The sequence below is a fragment of the Chaetomium fimeti genome, assembly GCF_033439085.1.
Source record: "Chaetomium fimeti strain CBS 168.71 chromosome Unknown B0H64scaffold_9, whole genome shotgun sequence".
In the NCBI taxonomy this organism is placed as follows: domain Eukaryota; kingdom Fungi; phylum Ascomycota; class Sordariomycetes; order Sordariales; family Chaetomiaceae; genus Chaetomium; species Chaetomium fimeti.
In genome coordinates this window covers 81,169-107,778 of record NW_026944337.1, presented here as the reverse complement: position 1 = coordinate 107,778, position 26,610 = coordinate 81,169, and the positions used below count along the sequence as shown (strand labels likewise).

At 54.9% G+C, this 26,610-nt stretch overlaps 10 protein-coding genes and 1 non-coding gene across 11 annotated transcripts; 3 read left to right on the top strand and 8 right to left on the bottom strand.

The window, feature by feature from the left end:
* Positions 1-1,459: 1,459 nt before the first annotated feature.
* B0H64DRAFT_408984 (P-loop containing nucleoside triphosphate hydrolase protein) lies at positions 1,460-3,562 on the top strand. The gene is made up of 3 exons (XM_062804684.1): positions 1,460-3,133; positions 3,189-3,301; positions 3,360-3,562. Exons 1-3 carry the CDS (start codon positions 1,547-1,549, stop codon positions 3,511-3,513), a joined length of 1,854 nt encoding a protein of 617 aa, XP_062654947.1. The 5' UTR covers positions 1,460-1,546; the 3' UTR covers positions 3,514-3,562.
* B0H64DRAFT_245781 (uncharacterized protein) lies at positions 3,548-4,535 on the bottom strand. The gene has a single exon (XM_062799901.1). It carries the CDS (start codon positions 4,404-4,406, stop codon positions 3,582-3,584), a length of 825 nt encoding a protein of 274 aa, XP_062654946.1. The 5' UTR covers positions 4,407-4,535; the 3' UTR covers positions 3,548-3,581.
* Positions 4,536-5,331: 796 nt separating this feature from the next.
* Positions 5,332-6,117, bottom strand: B0H64DRAFT_245794 (putative necrosis-inducing factor-domain-containing protein). Its single transcript, XM_062799902.1, has 2 exons — positions 5,848-6,117; positions 5,332-5,771 (listed from the first exon to the last, which is right to left on the bottom strand). The coding sequence occupies exons 1-2, from the start codon at positions 5,910-5,912 to the stop codon at positions 5,396-5,398; spliced, it is 441 nt and encodes a 146-aa protein (XP_062654945.1). The 5' UTR covers positions 5,913-6,117; the 3' UTR covers positions 5,332-5,395.
* Positions 6,118-6,584: 467 nt separating this feature from the next.
* Positions 6,585-10,368, bottom strand: B0H64DRAFT_420263 (Rft protein-domain-containing protein; the record flags this gene model as incomplete). Its single annotated transcript, XM_062805445.1, has 4 exons — positions 6,585-6,657; positions 6,717-8,259; positions 8,640-9,430; positions 9,779-10,368. 4 exons carry the CDS (start codon positions 10,366-10,368, stop codon positions 6,585-6,587), a joined length of 2,997 nt encoding a protein of 998 aa, XP_062654944.1.
* Positions 10,369-11,182: 814 nt separating this feature from the next.
* On the bottom strand, positions 11,183-12,490 carry B0H64DRAFT_427037 (uncharacterized protein). The gene is made up of 2 exons (XM_062805763.1): positions 12,214-12,490; positions 11,183-12,146 (listed from the first exon to the last, which is right to left on the bottom strand). Exons 1-2 carry the CDS (start codon positions 12,371-12,373, stop codon positions 11,350-11,352), a joined length of 957 nt encoding a protein of 318 aa, XP_062654943.1. The 5' UTR covers positions 12,374-12,490; the 3' UTR covers positions 11,183-11,349.
* Positions 12,491-13,405: 915 nt separating this feature from the next.
* Positions 13,406-14,521, bottom strand: B0H64DRAFT_469095 (uncharacterized protein; the record flags this gene model as incomplete). Its single annotated transcript, XM_062807784.1, has 2 exons — positions 13,406-13,991; positions 14,238-14,521. The coding sequence occupies 2 exons, from the start codon at positions 14,519-14,521 to the stop codon at positions 13,475-13,477; spliced, it is 801 nt and encodes a 266-aa protein (XP_062654942.1). The 3' UTR covers positions 13,406-13,474.
* A 1,745-nt stretch (positions 14,522-16,266) lies between these two features.
* Positions 16,267-16,392, top strand: B0H64DRAFT_t160. Its single transcript has one exon. It is a non-coding gene; the product is annotated as a tRNA-Phe (tRNA).
* A 689-nt stretch (positions 16,393-17,081) lies between these two features.
* Positions 17,082-18,686, top strand: B0H64DRAFT_446084 (chaperonin 10-like protein; the record flags this gene model as incomplete). The annotated part of the gene is made up of 5 exons (XM_062806890.1): positions 17,082-17,232; positions 17,307-17,539; positions 17,609-17,819; positions 17,870-18,348; positions 18,408-18,686. The coding sequence occupies 5 exons, from the start codon at positions 17,082-17,084 to the stop codon at positions 18,684-18,686; spliced, it is 1,353 nt and encodes a 450-aa protein (XP_062654941.1).
* A 972-nt stretch (positions 18,687-19,658) lies between these two features.
* B0H64DRAFT_377632 (uncharacterized protein) lies at positions 19,659-21,785 on the bottom strand (the record flags this gene model as incomplete). The annotated part of the gene is made up of 5 exons (XM_062802537.1): positions 19,659-20,404; positions 20,597-20,675; positions 20,833-21,168; positions 21,227-21,543; positions 21,623-21,785. The coding sequence occupies 5 exons, from the start codon at positions 21,783-21,785 to the stop codon at positions 19,659-19,661; spliced, it is 1,641 nt and encodes a 546-aa protein (XP_062654940.1).
* Positions 21,786-22,135: 350 nt separating this feature from the next.
* On the bottom strand, positions 22,136-23,250 carry B0H64DRAFT_408950 (uncharacterized protein). The gene is made up of 5 exons (XM_062804683.1): positions 23,147-23,250; positions 22,808-23,084; positions 22,551-22,735; positions 22,387-22,487; positions 22,136-22,315 (listed from the first exon to the last, which is right to left on the bottom strand). Exons 2-4 carry the CDS (start codon positions 22,964-22,966, stop codon positions 22,406-22,408), a joined length of 426 nt encoding a protein of 141 aa, XP_062654939.1. The 5' UTR covers positions 22,967-23,084; positions 23,147-23,250; the 3' UTR covers positions 22,136-22,315; positions 22,387-22,405.
* Positions 23,251-23,822: 572 nt separating this feature from the next.
* On the bottom strand, positions 23,823-25,964 carry B0H64DRAFT_420258 (FAD binding domain-containing protein; the record flags this gene model as incomplete). Its single annotated transcript, XM_062805444.1, has 5 exons — positions 23,823-24,666; positions 24,737-25,362; positions 25,463-25,608; positions 25,668-25,748; positions 25,874-25,964. 5 exons carry the CDS (start codon positions 25,962-25,964, stop codon positions 23,823-23,825), a joined length of 1,788 nt encoding a protein of 595 aa, XP_062654938.1.
* Between the last annotated feature and the right edge of the window lie 646 nt (positions 25,965-26,610).

Here is a 26,610-nt window from a genome sequence, read left to right as displayed (position 1 = left end):
ATTTTTGCTTTCGCTTGCGTTTCCTCACACCGTTAGCCATGATGAAGGATGAATGGGAAAGGATGGTGGGGACCACTCACCAAACAGATTGGGGACTGTTGGCGCTATTTCAAGAAGTTGGCTAAAGGAAGTGGCCGACGGGACGTCGACCCTGGAGGGGGGGCATCGTGTCACGAATATGCCAACAGGCGGAACCGCGGGGCGCGGGACGCCCCGGGCCAGTCATGGAATAAGCCAATCGGAAGGCAGGAACAGGATCGATGGTGATCAGTGAGCTCAGTTGCCAAGCCAGGACTGAGCACACTGAGCACCAGGCAAGGTCACCAATCAGGACGATTGTAACTCAGAAGTGATCAGTGAGCTCAGTTGTCGAACCCGGACTGAGCACACTGAGCACCCAAGAATTAGATAGGTATATAGTCACTCGTTCTGGAGAGCTCTGGGAGTTCTCCAGTTAGCAATCACAACTACAGTTCGCTACAAGCTCGAGAGCCTACTGTTGAGACAAGTCTTTGTTGTGCACCCTTTGGCTGCACCGAACCTACGCACCCTTGAGAGAATACCTTCGACCGATACTGAACCCTAACAGGACGGGTCCAGAGACAGGTTCGTCACATATAGCTAGAGGGTTTAGCCGAATCCACTACTATAGTAGAGGGGGGTTTAGCCGAACCTACCGCTATAGCAGGGTCCCTACTAATACCTCCAAGAACTAACGGTACTGTTAGGGCCGAAGGCCGGGGACAATACTACCTTCGTTAAGATCTACTACAATAGAGCGGTAAAGAGTTAGAAACCTCCTCAGAGAAAGTTCCGGGTAAACGTAAAGGGGTAGCTTCTATCGCTACTCCTTAAGGAAAGGAGACCCTAGCTTTACCGGAGGCCAGCGAACCTTCTCGGAGACCCGTTCACCGAAGGCCAGCAAAGGCCCCGGGTATCAGACTAACTACCAAGGGGTTTACAACAGCTATATCGCTAAGGGTTTAGATATAGCTATAATATACCTATATCTAGGGGGGTATATTGTATAAAATGTATAGTAGATAGTGGCTGGAGGTTACGGTATGGTGGGTCAATAATATAGGGGTTACCGGGCCTACAATTAACGCCCGGGTGCAGAGTTTTCAGGGGGCGCAGGAGGCCCTCCGTTTATTCTAGATATATACAAGTTCTTCAGACAATACGATTACGGTTGATTCGGATGCCCTCTGTATAGTGACCTTTGTCGCACTACATTTAGACCCCTGTTTAGAAGTACTGTTACTCTGGCTGTTGGATTTCCAACACGACGCAAATGGGTTGGCACTGTTAGGTTCGCGCCAAACTAACGGGCGCAGCTGCAAGGGTCCGAGGCGCGTTGACAAACCATGATTTTGTGGGGCTCGTGGGGGCGCCAGGGGATAATCCTTATCGATAAGGAACGACGGAATATTTTCCCAAAATTTCCCGCCGCTTTTATCAGGAACCATCTTTTCAGCGTGTCTCCACGCATTCGAAAGCTGTGTGTGTGCGCTTCCCTGCGTTTGTGTTTCAGCATCCCGAAATCATGTCGGCCGGAAAGAAGCACGCCCGGGACGGCGAGGACCAAGGCGCCCGCCTGGCCAAGAAGGCAAAGACCGACAACACACCGACAGACAGCGACCCCTCCGTGCTGAAGGCCGACAAGAAGAAGAAGAAGGATAAGAAGGATAAGAAGGAACGGAAGGAGAAAAAGGAAAAGAAGGAGAAGAAGGCTAAGAAGGAAGACCTTGAAGAGGACTCTGAAGAACAGCAGAATGGCGACAGCGCCGCAGCCGATTCCGAACCCAAGCTTGTAAAGGAGGAGAAGAAGTCGAAGAAGGACAAGAAAAATAAGAAAGACAAGAAAAAGTCGCAATCGCCCGACGATTCAACTCCGAATCCGACCGCCGAGAATGGCGAGTCGAATGGCGCCGAGACCACGACGAACGGTCCAGCCCAGCGCAACGGCGCCGCCTACTCATATCAGCAAACCAAGACCCTTGATGCAATGCCAGAAGAAGAGATCAAGGAGTTCCTGAAGAAGCAGGAAATTTCCATCACAGACCCATCGGGCGCCGACCTCCGCCCCGTTGTCCATTTCTCGCACCTCCCAACTTCGACCCTCACCTCCAAGAAACCGTTCGCCTCCTTTACCGCCCCGACCCCGATCCAGGCAGCCTCATGGCCCTTCGCGCTCTCCGGTCGCGACGTAATCGGAATCGCTGAGACGGGGTCAGGAAAGACGATGGCCTTCGCCCTCCCTTGCATCGAGTCCCTCGCCTCCAGCCCCAAGCCGAAGCACACTAAAAGCGACTGGACTGCTTATGCTCGCGCCGTGGTTGTATCGCCGACCCGGGAGTTGGCCATGCAAACCCACGCTGCCATGTCGTCGTTGGCCTCGCTCGTCGGCTTGTCTGCCGTGTGCCTCTACGGCGGCGCGCCCAAGGACGACCAACGCGCACTGCTGCGCAAGAACAGCGGGGCCGATATCATCGTCGCGACCCCCGGCCGGCTCAAGGATTTCCTGTCCGAGGGCTGCGTGTCCCTCTCCGATGTCATGTTCGCCGTCCTCGACGAAGCCGACCGCATGCTCGACAAGGGCTTCGAGGAGGACATCAAGCTCATTCTCGGCAGCTGCCGCCCGCGCGAGAAGCGGCAGACGCTCATGTTTACCGCGACCTGGCCAACCAGCGTGCGCGGCCTGGCCGAGGGTTTCATGATCGACCCGGTCAAGGTGACCATCGGCAACCGCACCCGCGCCGGTGAGGAAGGAGAGGGCAATGGATCGACCGAGCTGCAAGCCAACATCCGCATTGAGCAGAAAGTCGAGGTGGTTGACCCTCGTGGCAAGGAACAGCGACTGCTGGAATTGCTCAAGGAGGCACAGAAGGGAAGCGCCAAGAACGACAGGATATTGGTCTTCTGCCTGTACAAGAAGGAAGCTGTTCGTGTGGAGCAGAACCTCGAGAGGAGGGGCATCCGTGTTTGCAGCATCCACGGTGATTTGCGCCAAGACCAGCGGACGCGCAGTCTTGAAGCATTCAAGGCCGGCACGACAAGCGTTTTAGTGGCAACTGACGTGGCCGCGCGCGGGCTGGATATCCCCGAGGTCAAGTTGGTTATTAATGTCACAGTAAGTATCTCTGCATCGGTCAAAGTCGCGGACGCCTAGAGCTAACCGAACCCAGTTTCCCCTAACCATCGAGGACTATGTTCACCGCATCGGGCGGACAGGGCGCGCTGGCAAGAAGGGCAAAGCCATCACCCTTTTCACTGAGCACGACAAATCGCACTCTGGCTCGTAAGACCTACCCACCTAGCATACCCTTGAGCCTGGATTATACTGACTCTTCACCCAGGCTTGTCAATATCTTGCGGGGTGCCAATCAACCGGTACCGGAGGACCTGCTCAAGTTCGGCACGACGGTCAAGAAGAAGAACCATGACACGTATGGCGCGTTCTTCAAGGATGTGGACTTGAGCAAGAAGGGCACCAAGATCACTTTCGATTAGACTAGATAGCGAGGCGTTTGGTGGATTATTTGTCTCTTGTTCACGCACACAGCCCCTCCCTCCCGCACTCAAACGGTGACCGTATGCACGTACTTGACCTTCCCGTCCTCCACCCGAATCTCATGGCTGTCCGGCAAGCTCCCCAACGCATCGAAACTACACAGCACATCCACACTCCCCACCACCTCATCAATCACATACCTCCGGTTCCCGTTATTCCTCTCGCTTCCCCCCCTCGGCAACTGCGCCCCGCACGGGCGCGTGTACTGGCTACCCTCGACGCGCTCGCAGTCGGTGCCCCAGGGGATCGAGTCGGCGGCGGCCGGGTCCGTCCACATGTCCAGGTAGGCGTCGCCGACCTGCTTCAGCAGCTCGCGGCTGGGCCGCCCCGCCTCGGGGATGTCGGCCCAGCTCTCGTTGCGCACGTAGCCCAGCGTCTTGGCCGCGTCGAAGAAGAGCGAGCCCGTCGTCGCCGCGATCGTGTCCACCAGCGTGATCGCGCCGGCGCCGGCGTCGCTGTCGGAGCCGTCCGAGCCGTCCGAGCCCGCGTGCCGGAGCTGTGTTGCCAGCACGTACGGCGTGGCACCCGACGCCGAGATGATCAGCGTGTAGCTGGCGCAGGCTTCCGTGTCGGCGGTGGACCGCGAGAGGTCGATCTTGAGCGGCTGCGAGAAGACTGGGGTGTTGGCGAGCGTGGCCGGTTTGTTGTTTTCTTGGTAAGTGGAGTTGGTGGAGAGCGGGAGCGAGGTGATGTCGCCGGTGGACACGGCCGTGACGAATTCGGAGGCCGCCGCAAGGAGGGCTTCGCGGTTGCAAGCGGCTTGGGCCGGGGTGGTGTTGGATAGGAGGAGGAGGAGAGAGGCCAAGAGACCGGATGAGGTAGAGGAGAGCATGCTGGAATGCGATTTGAGGTACTAATACCGTGTGGTTGTCGCAGCTGGAGACACGGAGTGACAGAGCTACCCAGGTCGCTTGATGTAAGGAGCGTCACTGGATATATAAACCCCGGATTCCGAGGGCTGGACCCATTTGCCATGGCGATCTGCCGAGCTCTTTCTCAACACGTTCCCTACCGGCAGCTCCTTAAGCTCTTAACGTGTATGGTTCCTCTGCCAAGATAGATTACTCTCCTCTATCGCGGCAAATAGCCAAATGCCGGTTCCGCGATTTAGGCACGTTCCGATCCGGATATACTGTGTAAAGACAGAGCTGCATGAACTGGACAAGCTTGAACGAAGGGCTGTGTGTGTCACGACAGTTACCTTTTGCGACGGGGTCCAGAGTAAAAGGCGGGTGCAGGAGACGCTGGCGCTAAGGGCGGCGACGGACGTGGTGGGTGTCTGGTATATAAGGTCAATGTTTGCGCATGTACCGGGGGGTGGATGGCGACGGTGAATGGGCCAAATTAGGGGAATGTGTTGCTGTGTGTTAGGGACAGGGTTAAGGTTGCGTGTACTTATACGCATAGACGGACGGATGGGATGACGGTTAACGGGATGAGCGGGGTGGTTGATAGGTTCTTAAGGGAGCTTCTGAGGATGGGGATTGGGGACGCGAAGTCGGCGCTGAACCTGGGTGGGAGTGGGGGCATTATTTTTGGATGGGTTAGGGATGGGAGGTTGAGGTTGCTTGCGGTGGGCGGGTTGGACAACGAGCCCAGGTTGGGACCTCGAGACCCGGGCCGTTATGTGTTGTGTTCAGAGACTGCGCGACTTGGTCAGGCATCATCTCTGAGAAAATATGGAATCGGGTAGATATCTCGTGCATTATGGCTATTTTGACTACCACTGTAGGACTGTAAAGAAACGACAACTGTGTTTTGAATCATAGGAATAGCCAAAAGGAGTCACTCCCCCGTAGTTCATGTTGGTGGCCCTGCCGGCTAGGTGTGGTGAATCCTCCAGTCAATGACAGTGTCCTCATAGCAGTCGGCTCTTCCTTTGGCGCCAACCCTGCCATCGCGGGTGAATTTGCTGATGGAGTCGCGGACCAGATCGGTGATATCCTCATCGCCTATGTTGGTCCACCAGATACCATCCAGGCCCGGGGTGACGATGGCTACGGCGCTAAAGGTACACGTACCCCATGTCCCCAGCGGCCGCTCTTGCCCCAGGGTCAGCTTGTGGAACGGATACCGGTTGTTGTTCCGCCACAGCTGCTCACAGTCCGAGGCGAGAGGAGAGCCACCTGAGGTGTCATCGATGAAGCTAGAGTGGCCGCAGAGGTTGAATTCGCGTTTCTCAGAGACCAACGGAATGCTTCGGAGATATGAACGTTAGATTCTGTGATTTCTCGGCGATATAGGTGCTTGGCCTGGCCCTGGTGATTACTTACCTTGTGGCGGTTGCAAAAAAAGACGCGGTGGCAATAGCCAGCTTGGAGAGCACTGAGGCCTTCATCTTGGGTGTGAAAGATCCAGGAAGTCTAGCGTGAAGTGAGAACAGTGACCGGATGGATGGCGAGTTGAGGTGAAGGAGGAACAAAGGGGCAACAGCAGTGGTGACCGGTCTACTTACTTATAGGCCGGGTTCATGCCAACAGGCAACTATCAACACTATGCTTAGGTACTCTTCTCGCGGTTGATGTTTACTCCCAATATCCCAGTCCCAGCTCAGCCTCTACTCACTCTTGGCCCGTTCCACTTCTCGGCCCCAACCTCGCCTTCGGCAACCAATATTCATTACGCGACATCCCCGAAGGTGCAATATTGATCACGAGCCATCCCCAAAGGCGAGGTTGGGGCCGAGAAGTGGAACGGGCCAAGAGTGAGGAAAGCTGGGACTTGGGGGCTACAAGCTAACCTAGGGGGGCCCACCTTAGCATGGCTCAACCCTGGGTGGGGGCCGCGCTCCGGCGGCTGTTCTGAACGTCACGTCGTTAGCGAAGCTAAGAAGAAGGGTCATAAGTCGAAGTGGAGGAACTGGCAACGCAAAAATGGAAGTCAAAAGCAAGACGATATTCGGATAAGCTCGATGAATACGCCTACCACTATTACCCGTAGCACGCTGTGCCAATTCTAACAAACCGATACGGGACTGCGTAATAATACTACCTTGATGCTCATTCCGTCCTCAAGAACTTGATTGCCGATGCCCTCGGACCGCTTGAAACGCTCCGTGCAGAAAACGCCGTTCAGATACGGCCCTATTTGCATGTTAGCAGCCGGCGTCACGGACGGGAGAAACAACAAGGGGTCTACTCACACTGCAATCACAAACGGCACCGCAACCACCGCCACCTTGACAAGTTCCACAACGGCCTCCCGGGCACCACCTGGCGAAGCCCCTGATGCAACAACCCTCTTCACAACCTGCGACGTAACCGCCGCAGCCAACATCGCGCCCGGCGAGGGCATAACACCAAGCACCTCAAACCTCAGGCCCGTCCGCCCAAAATACCCCTTAATAAACCCCACACACCACACAATCCGACACGCCATATTAATCCCATTCGCCACCACCAACCCAACCGCCCCCCACCCCAACACCCTCAGAAACACAAACCCCGCGACCCCAAACACGACCGAGAACGCGCCCATCCAGGCGCTCTGGCGGTGAACCTCGGCCTCGGAGGCCACGGACGCGACAAAGGCCTCGGCCACGCCGTTGACGGCCAGCAGCGGCACGTACCACATGTAGGCGGCCAGGCAGTCGGCGGCGCCGGAGCCGGCCCAGCGCGGGCCGGCGACGAGAGCGAGCAGGGGCGGCGAGGCGGCCGGGCCGAGGGCGGTGATGGCGAGCGAGAGGAGGAGGTAGGCCCGGAGGAGGGACTGGAGGGCCTGGAGGGCTGCGTGCGCGGGGCTGGCCGCATCGGGGGAGGGTTGGGTTTGTTTTCCGGGGGGTTTGGGGGTGGTGGGAGGAGGGGTGGATGGGGCGAGCAGACGGCTGAAGTAACTGCGGCTGCTTTCCTCGATGGGCTGGAAGACGAGGCGGGCGAGCAGGCTGCCGTAGTTGTTGGCGAGGGCGTAAACTCCCTGCGCGGTGGGCGTGGAGAGGATGCTGACCAGAAAAGTGTCACCCTGGGTAAGGATGTGCTTGACGAGGCTCTGAGCCATCATGCTGGATGCGAGTTGCAGAGTGGGGCGGTAAAAGTAGGAGAGCATGAATTCCGGTTCGTCGAGCTTCTGTTGCTGTGCGGCCTTGGTCGGGAGGGCGGTGATCCGGCGAGGGAGGAGCGAGAACCCCTCCCTTTTTGCGAGACCTGACCCGTGCCAGGTGTAGACGGCAAGTAGCCCGAGGCCGTAGCTCAACTGACCGAGGGCGAAAGGTAGGACGCCCAGGTCACGGTTGGCGCCCCAAACGGCCGACCCGAGCGTAACAACACAACGTAAGAAGGTGGCCGTTGATTCGGCAGTTGCCCGAGTGCCGAACTGCAGGCGGTTCTGCATCACGACGAAAGCGGGCTCGGAGACGAGCTCTACAACAGCAGCGAGGGCGTAGATGTAGAGAGAGACAACCAGATTCGGTGCGGATGATAGCGTGGATGTGCTCAACGAGCCAAGGTAAAGCCAACCGAAAAGGAAGGCCAATGGAATACCAAGGGCAATGGCGAGATAACCCAGGTTGACCACAGCTTGAACCGATGCGTTCGTCACGCGGTTATCACGACTGTCGCCATCCTTGTTGTCCTTAGCTGCGAGTTTCGAGGAGTCTTGTCTCTGGATAGCAACTCTCAAACTCTCGCGTGCAAAGAAAAGAACGGATAAATAGTAGACCTCGAGTTGAGCGGACACGCCGAGGAGCTGTGCTGTCAGAAATCGCAGCAACACCTGGTTGGCCACGAAGGTGATGGCGCGGGAAACCACCTGCAACAGAATCAGCAGCGATGCACCTCGCAGGGCTCGCGTGCTGCTGCTTGTGCTATCCTGCGTCGCCATCGGCAAGCAACTGGGAAGAGACAACAAGAAATGGTACAGGGTCTGGACGGCCTGAATTGGCAAGAGGTTCAACTCTCAACGGTCAAAGTCGGAAAGTTTGAGGACTCGAAAGTTTGTGGGTCGCGACGTGGCTTTGGATCGCTTGTCTCCGTCGTATTGTTACCGTACGGACATACGTACGTACCATACCATACAGTCAATACGTGAGCGTACCGAGGTACGTTACGATACCACCCGGTTGCTCACTAACACAATTTCACCACCACAACATCGATCTCCCGATCCCGACAAACCATCGTAGACACCTCGACTGCATCCCCTTTGGTGATCTGGTGCTCACACAACAGAAGCCCGTTCTCATACACCCCCCAATGGCCGGCCGGGAGGTTCTTCACGGAGAAGTCAAGCTTATGGTCAACACCATCCCAAGCCCGTAATGATATTACCATGGCCTGCTCCTCTTCCACCCAACATCCCCGCAAGCAGTCTACCCCCTGGGATAAGTCGAGATCATCCACCCATGGGTATTTTGCAAGGCTACCCCTGGTCCAAGGCTTATCCCACATCTTCTTTTGGCCATCCTCAACGTTGAGCCGAGCATACCCAATCGCCGCATTTCCGGTGAAGGGGTCGACAAACTTCCAGCAGCACGATTCGTCCGTCACTTGATCCTGGCGCGGGTAGTAAAGGCCCCCTCGATCCCAGGTGGGAGAAAAGTGTGCGTCAGCATGCGACAAGAGTGCTCCCAGCTCTTTTGACTTGCCCAACTCCGAAAGCCACTCGACAACGTATCCAAAAAGCGGTTGCATGTATTTGAAACCGGCCGAACGGTTGGCGAGATACTTGTCTCGGGCACGCTGCAATGTTTCCGCCGAGCTTGGGTCGGCCTGCTCTTCCCGGACGAGCTGCCGGATCGTCGCACCAATCGCAGGGTGGTGGAGCTCAATATGGCCGTCGATATTGGTGATGAACCCGAGGGCTTGTTTATCATAGCTGTCTCTCACGAACTCGGAATTCCAGGTATTCATGAACGCGTTAGCCCTTGTGAATCAGATTAGCCGTGCTCCGGTATGTCCAAGATTATAACAGACCCAAACAACTTACCATGCAGTGAACCCAACACCACCGGCTCGTTTCGTTTGCCCCTGTTTCAGGAACAACCAGTCGACAAAGAGGCCATCAGGTCCTATCATTTGCTTTTCCTGAATTGCATTTCGATATTTTTGTAGGACGCCTTCCAGAATATTCGTTCCGTCCCGCGCGTCATTATAGCGCATGCCGATGATCTATGGGTGGCAAGGGTTAGTTGGGTGTTGCGAGGGCTTAGCCAGGGGACTGCTCACCGGGAACTGATTGCAAACCACAAAGATCAAATTGGGCTCGCAGCACACGCCAGCCCAGCCGCCTCTCTCCATCTCCTTTAAGATCGCCCCCTGAAGGGACCGGTTGTCGTACGAGAAGCTCTCGGGCCCCATGCCCCAAAACAATGGATCCCATTCGAAGGTCAAGCTGCCCGGACGCTCAAACTCGTCATCATCGAAGAGCATGGCGTACAAGCTTGTCATCATCAACAGGTGCCCACTGTACATGATGTTCTCCCGGACCACGGGGTCCGCCCACGGCTGCCGGAGCTTCTCGAGGCCCGGGTCGAGGCGGTTGCCGGACTGCGAAGTCAAATACCAGTAGGACCAAACCTCCCGCCGCAACATCTTGCGGATCAAGTTGCGGATGAGCGGCTGAAAGAGACTTCTCATCGCAGGGAGACGGTGGTAGTGCGCCACGCCAGCGCCGTAGGCCATGGTGGCCAGCTGGTAGCGGTATGCGTCCAGAAAAGCCTGGTCTGGATCCTGGGTCCCCATATGTGGCCACTCGCCGTCGATGCTGGTACTGATATTCCAGAAGTGCCGCACATGGCCGGCCTGCTCGCGTGAGAGCTTGGGGAATCTCGAAAGATCCAAATCTAGAGTCTTGGGGCTCATAGTGAGGAGTCTGAGGACTAAGCAAGCAATGCAAGAAACGGACAACGTTGTGATGAACAAATGTTGCTTGCTAGTGGAGAGGGAAACGTAATTTATGGACTTGAGAATCATGCAAGCCCCCTTGAATCTCACCCAAGGTTTGAACTTCCGTATCACCTCGGCGTTTACTTCACGAAACGTAGGAATGTCCGAATCCTTCTGCCAGAAACCGGAAACAGGCCCCCACTCTAGGAACTTTGCAATACGAGTGTTTTGTTGGGGAGCGTTCAAACACATCCAATCGCGTGGGCGCCATTGTGGTTGATTGCTACAGATCCTACCCGAAACAGAGAAGTGATATCAACGAGTTGGGGGGTACGAGGTCGCGGTAATCCTCCTCTCATGGACTTGAACAGCGAGTATTCATTGGCGGGTAGAGAGACCCATCATCCATACACCGCCACGCATAACGTTGCAATGTCATCCTAGCCCATATGAAAGGAATAAGCCCGCCACGTCGCTCTCATTATGAATCATTCTCCTCTCAACGTCGAGAAGTCCGAACCCAAACGCGGCGGGGTCACCGCGTCCAAAAGATCAACCTCGACCGTCCGAAGAACAAACCCCACCGACGAAGAAAAAAAAGATGCAACATGGTGGTCAGCATTCCCTTGATTTTAGCCCCCAACGGTTCAGATTTCCCCGGTAAAACCAGTTAACTCCGCGGCATAATGTTCAAGGGGACAAACAGGCAGGGGGGTCATGAACAATACCCTCGAATGCGGTAACGCTGGACGAGTGAGTTACACTGGGGGTGACGGGGAGAATGCTAGCGGAGAGCGGGAAGAAGTACGTAATAATTACAAGATAAATGTGTCGATTGCGCGGTCACAGAATTCCACACCGTAAGGTACGAAGTACCTATAGAAGTTCCCGCCCTTGCTCTTACAAACACACTTCAGTCCTCCGAAGTCCCCGGTGGTTGCCAACATTCATTCGAGCTCACAGCAAAACCATTCTTCCCAACGCGAAGGCCACCACACCAACCACGGCTCCGCCGAGCTCCCGGAACCTCGCGGCACCGGCTGTAACCACAGCGGTCGGCAGCGGTTTAGCGGTCCCCACGGTTCCGTTCGTCGGCTGTTTCCAACCGCCGGTAGCAGCCGGGGCTAGCGACACAGGCGGGGTTGGAGAGACAGCTGGAATCACAGGGGCAAGGCTACCCACCGCGTCGATCGGAGGAGGAGGCGCCGCGGGAGCCTGGGTTTCGACGGGAGGAGCCAGCGCCGCTTGAGTTTCCTTGGGAACAGGAAGCAGAGTCTGAGTCTCGGTTGGAGCAGCCAACGCAGCGGAAGCCGAGATGGAGTTAAAGATGGCACTGGCTTGGGCCGCGTCGGTAGCGCTGACGGACACGGTGGAGCAGGACAGGATCTCGCCGGAGACGAGGACCGACGAGGTGTGGTCGACCAGCGAGTACCAGTGGCTAAGGAAATGAAACGTCATGGAGAAAGTGTACCAGTTGGAGCCGAAACCGAGGAAGTCGGGGCCGACATCGGGGCCCAAGGGGTCGGGGTGGGGATGCGGAGGTGCGGTGGTGGAAGGGGCGGAAGCATCATGGGAATGGGCCTCCGGGCCGGCGCCGTCTCCAGCAGAATCGGAACCGTGATTACCTCCAGATCCAGGACTAAAGCCGGGAGCGGGCAAAGGAGTGGTCCCCTCAGGACAGGTCTCGGGACCCAAGGCGTAGGACGCGCCGTCGGAGCAGCAGACTCCTCCAGGCGGGATGCAAGCGAAGGCACCTAGACGTTATTAACCATGTTAATCGAATCACGACATGTAGTAAAGGCGTATGTATCATCAACTCACCAGGACAAGCAGGGATCCAGCCTTCAATATGGCATGTTCCGACACCGCGCTGGTTCAGGGGTGCTCTCGTTCCAAGATGGCCGCTCTTTCCAGCGAGAACTCCAGAACACAACACACTCAGCGCCAGATAAAGGAGGGGTAGCGTTTTCAATACAGCCATGGCGTATGAAGACCTTTGTTGGTTACAAAACGAGTGACAGGAGCGCTGCTCAGTTGAGAAAAGAGTGACGGGGATAAGCGAGTGGACGCAAACGTATGGGGCTGGGATTTGGTTAGGAGCAGTTTGGCAAGGTGAAGAGGGGAAGTTGCCGGTTTAATATATGACTAGCCCCCCGATAATCGAGCTGTGGTGCGTTGTGACGGGTGCCTTGTTGATCACCACCATTCAAGGGCAAATACATATAACGCCTCCCATGCCTGCAAAACCCCGGGTTCCGTGTGACCCAGACATGAGACTTGACTTCAGGTCTGGATCGACATGAAATCTCCGGCCTCGCTTTCTGAGGTCGACCCAGGGACAACGCGCTGGTCTCCCAAACTTCCCCGATGTCTCAGCCTCAAGGCCAGAAACCTGTGTCTCTAGGTGCGGAGTCGCAGCTCTGTGTTACCGTTGTAAATGTCGATTGTCCCATCCCTTCCCAGCCACTCCGTTCTCGCGCGCTCGAGCACGAAAAGAAGCACCTCTACTCCAGCAAAGTACAGCACTAATCGGCCCGCCCATGATGATCATAATTTTGGACCTCCGAGGTTTAGTAATGGGGAACAGAGTTCGGGCGCACAGCGTAAACGGCGGCTTGATTGATACGAGCTCGGGCTAAAATACATGTATAATATTAAGTCTCTCAGACCCGAGGACGCCGATGGCTCAGGATTCACTTGCTACCTGCTCGGCCTCGACCACCGGTGGGATGTTTAACCGCTTGAACGCTTGTTCCCTATTATTATTAACTCATACTTGTGTTGATCTATCGCTTAATATTGATAACAGAGAGAGCGGAAGGAGGGACAGTTAGAGTAGCCTCCTGGTGAACGTAATACCCCCCAGAGTTCTTAGCCGGCGAGCGGCGTGAGTCTCCCTGTCCGCATTTCCGTCACTGGGCTATTAACGCCATCGTATCACAACCTTGGAGCCCCGAGCGCTCACGTGCAATGAACGGCGCAACCACCCCCCTTCCTCCCGCCTCCCCTCCACCCGCTCGAAACCACATAATCACGCTGCATTCGCGGGTTCTACTAGGTGCCCATTGTTAATCTCGATTCCTCAATACAAAAGTACGATGGAAAGTATCTTACAAGGCGCCTGCTCTAAAATCCGCTGCACAACCGTCTCGTACCCAGCAGGATCGTGATACTGCCAGATACCCGGCACCATGCGCATGGCTCTCAGGGCCCAGTACACGAAAAAGCCGCCAAACTCGTACGGAACCCTCAGTACCAATGGAAGAGGGGTGGCTTCCTCTTCGGCTGTGATGTCCGGGCGCTCAACGCCAAGGTCGACGGAGTTGAGCCCCTTATCACCAATGGCCTCATGCAAGATGACGGGGGTGCCCACATGATGGTACCGCCTGTCATCAACGGTACCGTTAGGGTGGGTGGCGGGTATCTTGCCTGGCAACGCTTGGGTGAAGCGGTCCGGAACAGTGGGAATCGGGTCCCCGTCCACCTCGAGGCGGTAGAGAAGGATGTGACTGTTGGTAAAGTGTTGGCAGAACGCTGCGTTGCCGATGCGGGGCGATCCGAGAGTGAGACATGTGATGTCGGCGTTGGGCCATTGGGTCCTGCACTACAAGGCGCACAACACGGCCAGGGCGGCACCAAGACTGTGGCCGCAGATTTGGATTTTCGTGGGCGGGCCGTTCAAATGAAGGATGGCCGAGCGCAGCCTATCTTCGTTGTCCACTAAATTGTCGAAAGCAGCCAGAAAGCCCTCGTGAACCAGGACAGGAGATTGTTCCTCAGAGAGCCAGCTGACCTGTGTCATACGGAAAGCGACATCGGTCCAGACGTTCCCCCAGAAACCCCACCACCGTTTCAGATTGACGAGGTTTTCGATGGTAAAGGGGAAATCGGTTCCTCTGAAGGCAAGAATGACAGTGTCGTCGTCCCTGATGCCCAGGTGGACGTGCGTGTTGGGGGTGAGGGGCTTCAGCTTGTCCTTGAAAAACGGCGTGACGATGTCGAGCTTGCGGTACCTGACGTCGCCATGCAAGTCGGCCGCTGCCGAACGAAATTGGGCCCCATCATCGTTCATGTATGCCCAGTAGGCGTATCGAACGAGGTGCTGGTACTGTTGTAGGATATGGGCCATGATGGCGCACTTGAAGGATAGCGTTTTGTTGGACGGAGAGACGAGTGTGGTGAACCCAAGGTTTCAGAATTCCGATCGGGTTCCCTAGGCGCTTCAAAAAAGGTACTGAGAAGGGTTTCTGATTTTGTCAACGGCTCAGAATGCGGAAGGAGGAGACAAAGGTCGGGAAAGGGTAAGTTGCTAGAGCGTTTAATTACCTAGGAGGTGCGACTGAGCAGATGATACGGGGTAATAGCGCTTAATTACGGTACTTTAAGTGAGAGGGTCCAGGCACTGGGTGACCTCTGTTCGGGGTAAGCATGAATATCTCCCGCCTGTAGGGAATTGCACAACGGCGCAGGACATTTCAAGAGTGTTGCTTTTCTCGTTACCTGAATCATCTCTATCCCGTTCCGTAAGACAGGAGTACATAGGTACCTACATTGGGAGAATGCATGATATACCGTGCCTCATCATTACACCATCAGCGTCAAGCCCTGTGTTACCCAGTTTCACAAGGTAGGTACTTTACATTCCAGGTTAACGGCCTGGCCTACGGGTAACCTAGGGAGACCTGGAAACAGCACACATCACTTATTCACAGTCTTTATGTTTTAAAAATTGTATTTCCAACCCAAAACGACGCGTAATTATGTACATCAAGTAACTCTAGAATAGATGACAACTGACAATAATCACTCCGACTTACAGAAATCGTCTGCCAGGTCCATTTCCGCAATCAGTTCCACATTATCATTTCCGGTCACGTTCCGTGGCTATGGGCCTCCTCGTCGTCGTGAGGGCCGGCTTCCTCGTTGCCGTTGGCAGTGGCTTATTTATCGTCGGCGTGACCGACTTCTTTTTCGTCACGGCCTGGTTTTGCTTTTTGAACTCTTTTTGTTTTTTCGTTCTTGTATCCCGCTGTTCCTTCCACTGTTGAAACCCCCCTCCCCCTTGCTGTAGCTGAGGTGCCGCTCGTACACCGAGTTCCATATCGATCCATGGCTGCCCATACTTGGACTTTGTGGGTTCGGCGTCCGTCTTCTGCACAGCAACCGTTTCGCGACGCCCCCGTGTTGAGCAAAGCAACCAGAGGATACCAACTATGAGAACAATGGCAATCAGGCATCCAAAGACCGTCATTCCGATCGCCACCCCCGAGAGTGTGTTTCTTTTGCCCAACGATAGACCCCTGGTTGGCGTCAGGAACGCCATAATCTTCACTGCATCCTCCATAGCCAACACCATGAGGGCAGCGGAAGCAACCCAATCAACCAAAGCCAAAGGCCGAAAGCAACGAAAAGCAGGTACCTAGTTAGCTCCACGGCGTTTATGTGTTTAGGGAGGATCAGGAGATCAGGAGTGCCTTGAGTTGAGTGGGGACGCGGCAATCCACGAAACGAAAAGGGCTACAATTAGGGATCGAGAGCAAGTCAGGTAGGTTAGGTAAGGTAGGTAGTCTTTAATTATAATGCCGGCTACACTTCGTTTTTCTAGCGCTAGGCAAGGATTCGTTGCAGTACAATGATCTAACGATAATAGAATGAGATTGTTCAGTAAGTCCCGAAGCTCCAATAGACGATGTGCTTTGCGTGTAATAAGGATGAGGAAAAAGGCTTCGGAGAGACAACAACGATATTTAGGTCTAATAATAGATAATGAAAATAAGCTCGTCCTCGATGAAACGCAGGTTGGGTACAGTGGGTCAAAGGGCTTTTTAACTCCAAGTTCACGTTGAAGATCATTTCCAACGTTCAAAAGCTGATGCGCGGGTGGTGTAGTGGTAACATTGACGTTAATACTGAAAAGTAAACAGTGGCGTAAACGATCACGTTTTATCAGTCTGTAATATTCAGCAATTAAAGTCCTTGCTTCGATTCCGAGCTTGCGCTCTTTTTTGCAACTCGTCACTCTCCTTTTTTCTTCTTTTCGTGGAGTTTTTTTCCTTTTTCCCCTCTTCGTATTTTCTGCATGTTTCGCTTCCCTCCCCCTTTCCTCCGCCTCCTTAGATAGGTACATATTATCCTCATTATTAGTTCTCCTTTGTCGCCAGTATTTCGAGTTACATTTTCGTCTGATGCCGGACGGAACAAGAACCCGACCGTTTTCGCCAAAATTTGACCAGCCGACTTCTCATTTTCACTGCCTCAATTGGAGTCAACAAGGTGGCGTTGGCGGGATGAGGAAATGATTCCAGGTTGTCTAGGTAGTTCGTGACGTCATCAACCACCGGCACTCAAATAGCCGCCTAGAACACCGGACGTGCTAATCCAGGTTCGTCTCCTGATGACGACGAACGAGTCTATACCGTCATAGCCTACCCAATGCCTGCCGCTCACCTGTGTTCAATGCCCAATGAGAACCCGTATGACTGTGGAAATCTGGATGTGATGACGGTAAAGCTTGTTCAATGGCGTTGGTTGCCCGTACTTTTGGTTGTAGCGGATCAGTTTATACAACAATCAACCTAATAGGAATTTGTTAAATATTCTGTCCTACCCCTTTAAGTCCCTATCTGACAGCCACCAACTTAAAGTTTACTGTACGCTACAGACCCGTACTACCATTTCCTCAAACCACAATGACATCACAGGCAGCCTATGTGGTCGAGAAGGCCGTTGGCCACGAAAAAGAGAACATTAAGCAGGATGTCGCCAACTACGAAGGGATTGGCGACCCAAATGAGAGGATGAAGGCGCTGGTATGGCAGGGCAAACAAAAGGTCGAAGTTGGTGCGTGGTTCCAAAGGGGAAACCCGAGTTTTATGATGTCCTGGACGCTGACACGAGCCACTCTTGAACCACAGTCGAGGTTGCGAGGCCCCGAATCCTCGAGGACAAGGACGCGATTTTAAAGGTCACCGGAACCACTGTCTGCGGGAGTGACCTACACTTGCTTCACGGCTCTGTCATCCAGATGAATAAAGGTGACATCCTCGGACACGAGTTCTGCGGCATTGTCGACCAGGTCGGGCCAGGAGTGAAGAACGTCAAGGTCGGGAAGCGATATGTCGCCGCCTTCCAGATTACATGTGGAGAGGTAAGGGCTTTAGGTCCACCAAAATTTGCAAGGCTTGTTATTTGTTACTAAACGGTGAGATTGGGGCAGTGCTTTTATTGCAAGCAGAAACTCTCCTCGCAGTGTGAGAAGACCAACTCCAACAGAACCGCCAAAGCCATGTACGGCTCCCAATCGGCGGGCTTCTTTGGTTACTCCCATTTCACCGGAGGCTTCGCCGGCGGGCAGGCCGAGTACGTACGAGTACCGATCGCGGATGCCAACCTGTTAGAGATACCTGACGGTGTCCCCGATGAGAAGGGTGGGTTCTTTTCACCAGGTGCTACGCGTCGTCTGTCTAACCGCGCCCAGCCCTTTACCTATCTGATGTCCTGCCAACCGCCTACAACGCCGTCAAGGACACTGCAGTCTATCCCGAAGACCAAGTAGCCATATTTGGTGCCGGACCCATCGGCCAAATGGCCGGCGTCTTTGCTCTAGGCGAGGGTGCCAGCAAGGTCATTTTCGTTGATACGGAACCCCGACTCTCTGCCATCTCGGGACGCTGGCCGGCGGAGCACAAGGACAAGCTCGAGGTGATCGACTACAAAAAGCTCAGCTTCGGAGTCACGAACAAGGAGACGGTGGTCAGCAAGCTCAAAGAGATGTGCGGCGGACGCGGACCGGATGTAGCCATCGAGTGCGTAGCCGGCGAGTACGCCAAGGGGTGGATGCACTGGCTGGAGATGTCGCTTGGTGCCGAGACGGATACCAGCGAGATCCTCAATGAAATGATTGAGGGTGTAAGGAATTACGGCCGGGCTGGAGTCACGGGGGTGTATGTCGGATACGTAGGTTAACAGGCCTTGTCTCTTGGGGAGGATCGCTGGCCGTACTGACAAACAACTAGACGAACCACTTCAACGTGGGGTCCTTGATGCAGCGCGGCATTCGTCTTATCGGTAACGGACAGGCCCCTGTCATGAAATACTGGGAAGGGCTGCTGTCAAAGATCCAACAAGGCGATCTGGACCCGACCCAGATGCTCTCGCACCGCTTCCGCATTGATGACATCGACAAGGTCTATTACAAGTTCGACTCTAAGGAGGATAATATCCAGAAGGTCTTTGTGGAAACCAGATTCTCCTTCCCGCGGGCCGAGGGCACGCCGGAGCTGACGACTCTGTGAGGGGTGAATCCACGGTGTGTCGGGGATGTTTTGTTGTGGCATGTAGCGGTCTTGTATCAGTGTTTCTAGAGCGAAGTCGAGCGGGCGGCGTCTTTAACCGTACAATTTCTGCATGCTTGTTCCGGGGGAGAAGTACGAGACAGTGCTGTGGGGATGTTTGGTCAACCAAGCCTCGGGTCACAAAGTCTGACGAGTGGCGACGAAGGGGGTGTTATTCATTTTTGGATGGGTGAAGCTTTTCACGGCAGAAAAGTCGGCTTCACGCAAGCTTACTCTCTCTTCGCTAACAATTCACACGCGCTTTCAACAAGGTACATAGTAAAATATTCGTAAAGATCGTGGTTCCCGTTATCCCGTTATCCCCCCGCGCCCCCCTTCCGTCCCCGAATGTTACCATCCGGCAAGTCGCTTTGTGCCCTAGAATGTGCCCGGTTCCCACTACCCGGGCCTCCCGTTGTCCGAGTTTTGGTTCATTCTTACCCTGCACGGGGAAACCGGGACGGGGGGCCGGGACGTGTCAGCATCAGCTTCAAGTCCCAGGTTCGCCCCCAACCTGCTCTTAGGATTCCCAGCTCCTCCCAGGGTGCGATCTCGTCATCGCGGCATCTAATCCCGGCGGGTCCGTGAATTCTCGGCCGCGAAGGGAAGAGCATATCCGGAGATGCCATGTTGGCGCTAGATTTCGGCGGCGTGTCGGGCAGCGGTAAGTTACCCACCAGACACCCAGAACCAGGGGTTCTAGGTATCGCCTCATATTAGTAAAGCTCGTGATCATCGTTATGCCCGAAATTGCACTTACCATCGGTGACCCCTATTGGGGATGAGCGGATTGTGAATCCCGCGACATCTCAATTGATCATGCCGCGTCCAATGGCACTTTTTCCCAGCATTGTCCGAAGCTGCGAGTGATCGTCGGTTGCGGGCGTGGAGAGCCATTTGGTATCTGAGGGGTCGAGCAACCCTCCACCCCCGCTAGTAGCAGTGCTCATCGAACCTGAAGGTGTCGGCCAAGTAATCGTGTTGCACCTCCTGGGTGGATTCTGTCTGGGAACGGCTTATTGCAATCCCCCTAATAGCATCGGCCAATGACATGTTGGACTGAGCTGACAAAAGAAGCAGCCGCTTCGCCTCGTCTGCTGTCAACATGTCGACGGCTCCGGTGAGGTCTGATGCAGGGTATGTGTTTCCCTCTGTCGACTGTGACTCGACGCTGGCCGTGTCAGATGAGTAAAAGCTCGTGGGACCATCAGCGGCCAAGACTAGGGATGTGATGTCGGCAAGGGGAATCCGAGGAGAATTGGGGTTTCTCGTGATCTTGGTTCCATGTGGTGAGGGTGTGCTGCGTGATATTGACTTCCGTCGCGCGGACGAGGGCGGCGATGGGTGTCCCGAGATCACCGAAGATGGTCCGTGTGACGGTTCGATACTCTCAAGCCACAGCCCGACTTTGGTTCGATGGCTGGTGGGTTTGTTGACTTTGGCATCCGAGGTCGAATGCTTGGACCCAGAGTTTCGCCGTATGTGTTGAGCCGCGCGATGGTTCCCGAGGCCGACGGCAGGAGGTTGAGGCCGGACGAAGTCAAAATGGATCGGGTGGCGAGGGAAGATGGAAGTGAGCCGGGGAGAAGAAGCTGGACCGTGACCGTGACGTGTATGGGAGGTGGCTTTGGTCGCCGAGATGGGGCTCGGAACAACCTTCATCGTGTACACTTTTGGTACTTTTCGTGGATGCGGAGGTATCGTCAGGTTCGGAACGGTGGCTGGTTGTCTAGGAAAGTTGAGGAGTCGTTGCATCTACAGGCTCCGAGTCGCTCTCAAGTGACGCACATGGCGAGCCCGGGTTATAAGACGCGTTTGAGTGTTTATACAGGGGTTCGCGGTGCGGGGCTTTGTTGTCTCACCCCACTTACTGAAAAGGGCAAGCTGGGGCCTGTCAAGGGTGCGAGGGACAAGCCATGGCTCAAGTCTTGGCTCTCCGTGCCGCGCATTCTTCCCCAAACAATAACATTGCCGAGCAGTTGTCATCCCAAGTTTGGTTGCCAAAGTGACACAATTCCATCAATCCATGGCCATTGTAGATCAGCTTCTATTTTCTTTAAGCTAACAACATGAAGACTACCGACATCAAGGAAATAGCTGCTATTACCATTCCCCCGTTTTTGTCCCTCGTGCTCTGCGCGTTGTTCTCGTCCACCGACGCGGTTGGGGTTGGAGTCGCCGTCGACGATGGGCAACTGTGAGTCAGGCCCGATGCGCCAAAGAACTCTGCCCGCCCATTCGTCTCACATCCCCAGCCCCATGCATCCCCCGAACCCGTGATCGCCGCGCCGGTCGTTGTTCCGAGCCCTGCGCAAGCTGAGGGGAGCTCTTGGGAGCCGAGTATCGCAACATCTGAGATCTTGATGCTGGTCGAGTTGAAGCAGTTACGCTCGTTAACATCGGGCACCTCGTCGCCATCATCGGTAAAGATGATGTCGGCACACTGCAACGGTTAGCTTCACCCCATGACAGACAGCGTTAGCCCATCGCGGCGCACTCACGGTGAACAACCCGGCGCCATGCTTTGCTGCTTGAACCACCTGAATCGTCGCAAGGTCTCCGCTCTTGACCCGACTCCTCACATCATCCGGAAGCGTGAGGTGAGGGAGGCAGACTGTGCCCGGATATGGGCCATCGGTGGGACCGTCGAGGTGGAATTTGGTTATGGGCCATGAGTAGTTCTCTGGCTGCTCGCCCAGTCCGATGTTGATGTACATGAGCGCCGAATCATGACCGGTAAACCAGCCCGGGTCAAGCGCAATAGCGCCGCCACCAATCGGCCAGTGAGTGCGGTTTGAAGTAACCGGGAGCCCGCCGCCTAGGATAGGGGTGTGTCAAGCATCGTTAGCAAGCTGCCCATTGTCAATTGCATCGCCGATGGATCCGCCAATACGTACATGGGTACATCCATTGCATCCCGAACGGAAAACTGTCATCGCTGATCAGATTATTGCCCCTCCAGCCCGGATATGTCAAGACGACATGACCGTGAGCGAGGCCCGCGAATTGCAAGCACAACGCCAGAACGAAGCAGAAACGGTGGAGAATTGGCTTCAACATATTGTATGTAGGTATGTACAGACACGCACACGCACACGCTCCGACACTTTTGATGTTTCCAAAACGCCGCTCGGCCCGGCCCTGGGGATTGTGCCCTTTATGAACCTTAGCCAACGTCGCCAGCAAATTTCAACCGCACTTTGGGCTGCGCCGCAGTCTCGCAGAGGGATGTGTGGTTTGCACTCTGATTGGGCACAACTGAGAGGTGCATGCAGGATGTGAAATCACAGCACCAACAGCAACCCGACCCCCTTAACTCCGAAATATACGTACGCACGGAGGCACGGTGGTTAGTATGCATTATGCGAGGGAGAGGACACATCCACGGGATGTTAGGGGCTGGAGTACAAATGGAACAGTGAAATTCTGAATCCTTGCAAAAGGTATCTCCGACAAGTCGCGTTATTATTAATTAACAATCCCCAAAACCGCGTCCACGAGTGTTGCCCAGCTCTTTAACGAAAGCAAATGTAAATCATGTGATAAAACACATGTCCCCTCTCACCCCCCAGCCCTTGTCCAGTACGTTTCTGCTCTCACAAAATATGTCATTATTATCGTCTTGATCGAGTCCTTGGGATTAGGTAGCGAGGGGCATTACAATGTCGTCATATTTGATCTTAGACGACGGCCCTCGAATGAGCGCCAGCCCGGTAGAAACCATAGTGCCAATCATAGAGTATGTTGAAAAAGAGGAAGAAGCTTCGGTAGAAGTCAGCATTACTCCCAGACAGGTTGTAAACCTCGAATCAAAGTCGCGCTTACAATGCAATGAAACTGAAGGCCTCGACCGTGAGCAGCAGGTCGGAGCGGCTGTGGCTCCAATCGGAAGCGGTGAAAGAGACGGCGACGACCCAGAGGTACGAGAAGATCAAGTTGAACAGAAGAATGAAGCCGGGTGAGACAACAAGGAAGAAGGCCAAGGGGAAGAACGCCGTTGTCAGAACAGACTGTTGAGCGTCCGTGTTAGTATTGCTTAGGTATTGACTGCATGATGTCGAACTCGGGATGCGATGACTTACAATCACCAGTTCGTAAATGACGTGGTCTCCTCCCCATCCACGCGAGACGGCGTAGGCGAGAATGCCCATCACGATCACGGCCGAGACCCATACCAGCGCGCTGCTCGCAAGCAAGAAAGTGGTAAGCCCTGTGCGGGCGCGAGTGTCTCCGTGGACCATGGTGTATGACTGGGATTTACCGTCTGCCTAGATGCTGCAAGCCGGGACAGTGAATATGGGGGCGTGGCTGGCGTTGATGGTTCACGAAGAGTGGCAGACTGGCAGTTATGGAGGGGACCAGGAAACAAGTTACTGGATGTGGCACTTTATACCACTTGGGTCGATTCTTTTGGCACTCACTAGTCATGACACCTTTCCCGGTTTTGCGTTGACATTCTCGAAGAACGCATGACAACCCACGTCAGATATTGCATCTTGGGCGAATAACAACGAAGATCATTCGAACGGGGGATGGGGGCCCAAATTTGAGTCTGCCAAGGTTTTATGTCGTGGTCGCCACTGGGAATACCACCCACCTCGAGCAGGACAAGTGCCGCTGACGGCATTCGTCCCCCCATTGGCGCGACGATCCAAGGTGCGCAGACTCACATGTTGTTAACCGTTGGGCGAACCAAGCTAACCAGCCAAGGGGACATCATCGACGTCATGGTACAGCCAACACACCACAACTCGGGGGTCGACGATCTCCAGAACTGCCGTCGCTATTCCGTTGCTTCCGGCCTGCCTGTTCAAAGGTTTAGCAAACCCAGGAAAGCGAGATATCAAGGTTCGTATGCCGCGTGGGAGTTTTTAGAAACCTGCAATCCGACGCGGATAAGGGGCGGCCGTCGGCGAGCAACGTTATTGGTGATTTAGGCATCCCTGGGCTGAATCGGAGCCAGGCATCCTCCAACTCAAAACAGTTCGTGTGTATTCTACTTCAAGTACCTTGGGTTGCGACGTTAGGTTGCTCCTGAGCTTCCAGGTATCAACTATCTATCAACATAAGCATCCTTCTGGTTCCCGCCGGTTCGTCTTACAAAGCGAGGATGCTTCTCATCACCTCTTCGAGCTTCTTTTCCGGGTCCGCATTCATGCCACTCGACCTCCACGCTACAAATCTGTCAGGGCGAACCAAGACGCACCCATTCTCATCCACCTCGCGCTTCTTGGCCCAGTCAAAGTAGACATCCTCATAGTCCTGCTTCCAGCCGATCGAGTATGCGACCACTTCCACCCCTACGGCCACAGAAACAGACCGAGCGGCGTCCTTCCACCGTTGCCCCCCCGGGCCGGTCAGCAAACAAAAGCGACCGTGTCCCGCCAGATCAATGGTTGAGATCGGCTGAGCGGGAAGCCGCGTGTTGAGCCAAACGTGCGGCAGGCGGCGGCCGGGGTACGTCGTGATCTGGTGCGTCTTGACCTTGCACGCGCCTTCGGGCAGGACTGGTGGCGGGCCCTGGTCGGCTAGGTACACCGCATCCGAGTTATAGCGTTGGTTCATCTCGATCCCCAGGCCGTGGAACTCGGTGGTGGTATTCTCAATGGCCTCCTGGAAGTCCCGCCTTCGTTTCTGGCCCTTCTCCCCTTGGTCGTCGAACTCGGCCAGGATCTCGAGCCGTTTTGCCTCGTCAGTTTCGAGAATCCCCATCGTCTTTTGCCACTGGCTGTGATCTCGGAGACCTTGGTTTGCCCGGGTGATGATATCGACGCCGACGGGCTGGCGCTCTTTGTTAAACGACTCGAGCAGTTTAGGCCCCGCCTTGCCGGACATGACATAGTCAATCTTCCAGGCGAGGTTAAAGGCATCTTGAATGCAGGTATTAGAGCCGAGACCGTTGAATGGCGGATGACGATGCGCTGCGTCGCCGAGGCAGAAACTGATTCAAGGCAGTTGAGCAACTAGACACGTCCGACAAAGAAATAGGCGTCCGGGGTCGTATAACTTACATGTTGCCATCGGAGTAGTACTCAGCCACGATTTCATTAATCCACCATTTGCTAGCATGTAGCAGTTCGACCTTCACAGAGTCGTCGCCAATGAATTCCTTTACCCTCGCTAGATACTCCTCATTGGTTGCGTCCATCGCATCCGCGGTGAGGTCGGCGCCGGGGGCCGGGAGGAAGATGAACATCCACTCATTCCACGGCCGCACCATGCGCACAATGGTGGCCCACCCCCAAGCAGGTGTGTTCATTTCCTCGGGGCGGAACACCCAGTGCAGGTTGCCGATGCGGTTCGAAATGAAATGCGACATGTCCGCTCTTACCAACACATTCAACGCTAGCCCCTGGCCAGGCTTCTTGATGAGAGGGATGTCAAGCTCCCGCACGACCCGGCTTCGAGCACCATCGCATCCGAACAAGTACCGAGAATGGATTTTGTACGTCCTTTGAGTCACCTCGTCAAGAACCTCCGATATGACGAGGTCTGGCGATGGCCGAGTAAGGCTGATCAGTTTGGTGTTGAACCGGAGCGACCAGCCTTTATGGACGGCTCTCTTGGTAAGGATTGGCTCTAGGAGTGTCTGCGGTAGGTCGACATGGTCACAGGGGCTAGCTGCCTCGTAGTCACCCTAGCTCGTGTCAGTGCCGTGTGGGAGTCTGGAGGGTTGGAGTCGAAAGTTGCACGGCGTTCCGAGTGCGGTTCGTTGGTCTCCTTGGCCGGTTCCTTACTTTGTGCTTCGGGTCATGACCCCACGAGTAGACTCTCGCAAATTCCTCCCCAGCCATGCTGCGGCACCATCTGGTATGGGCCATGTTGTGGCTGGGCGTGGCAACATCGAGACAGTCCTGCTCGAGGCCGATATCCCGCAAACATTCTGTCCCGAGGGATGTCAGCGACAACCAGTTGAGTCCGTTACCGACCGTGATTACACACCCAGCCCAGCCATGTTCGTAATATGAGCACGCGGAGTCTCTGCCGTCCCGGGAGCCGCCGCAATGATAATGCCTTTTCTACCTGCGTTATAAGCCGTGTCAGATACATATTGACTTCCCGTAGGGTCCAGAGGGGGCATATCGAACAGTTGCAGGCGGTTACACGAACTGGCATCCACCCACGCCACCCGGGGTATTATAACATACCATGAGCGGCAAGGAAGCAGGCGAGCGAGGCGCCAGCGGGGCCTGCCCCTACGATCAGGAGATCGGTCTTGACAACCGCCTCATCCGTCATTTTCGAAACGTGACGGTCGTCACCTGGCTTCCGTTATGCTAGATTTGCCAACAGAAGTCGGAAATGGGTAAGAGAATGTCTCTGGGAGATTCGAGAGGTGAAAGACCGAGTTCACAGTCCCCTGGGTCAACTCGCTGTGAAGACCCCTGACTCAGCCATGACAAAGCCCAGAAGGAAGCAAGACGTCTGCTCTCGGCTTGATGAAGTTGAGGGCGAGAACTCCATTTTACCCGCAGCCTGCCAATGAGCGCACAAAACACCAACCCCGCTCAATTTCGAGGTGCGGGGAGGTCGGCTCGGCGGGGTGCAGCCGGGATGATCGAGTTGCTGACGGCAAATCGTGACTCAGGTGATGTGAACTCGGGCAGTTACTCAGTACCGTGCAACACATAGGTAAGTACCTGGTAGGTACCTGTTCAGTTATCCGAGAGCGTACTTAACCACCTCTTGAGTCGATTTATTATACGGCTGTGGACTTTCGACAGGAAATGTAGGAAAAGAAATACATTGAAGTCTAGAATTTAGCACAGCATCCCCCTGTTTGGAACTGTCAAAGTTTGACGGATAACGATTTCCTGTCCCAATAATTCCTCCATGGCGCTCCTGCTTCACACGGAATGTAAACCGGATCTCTCTCCAGCTTCAA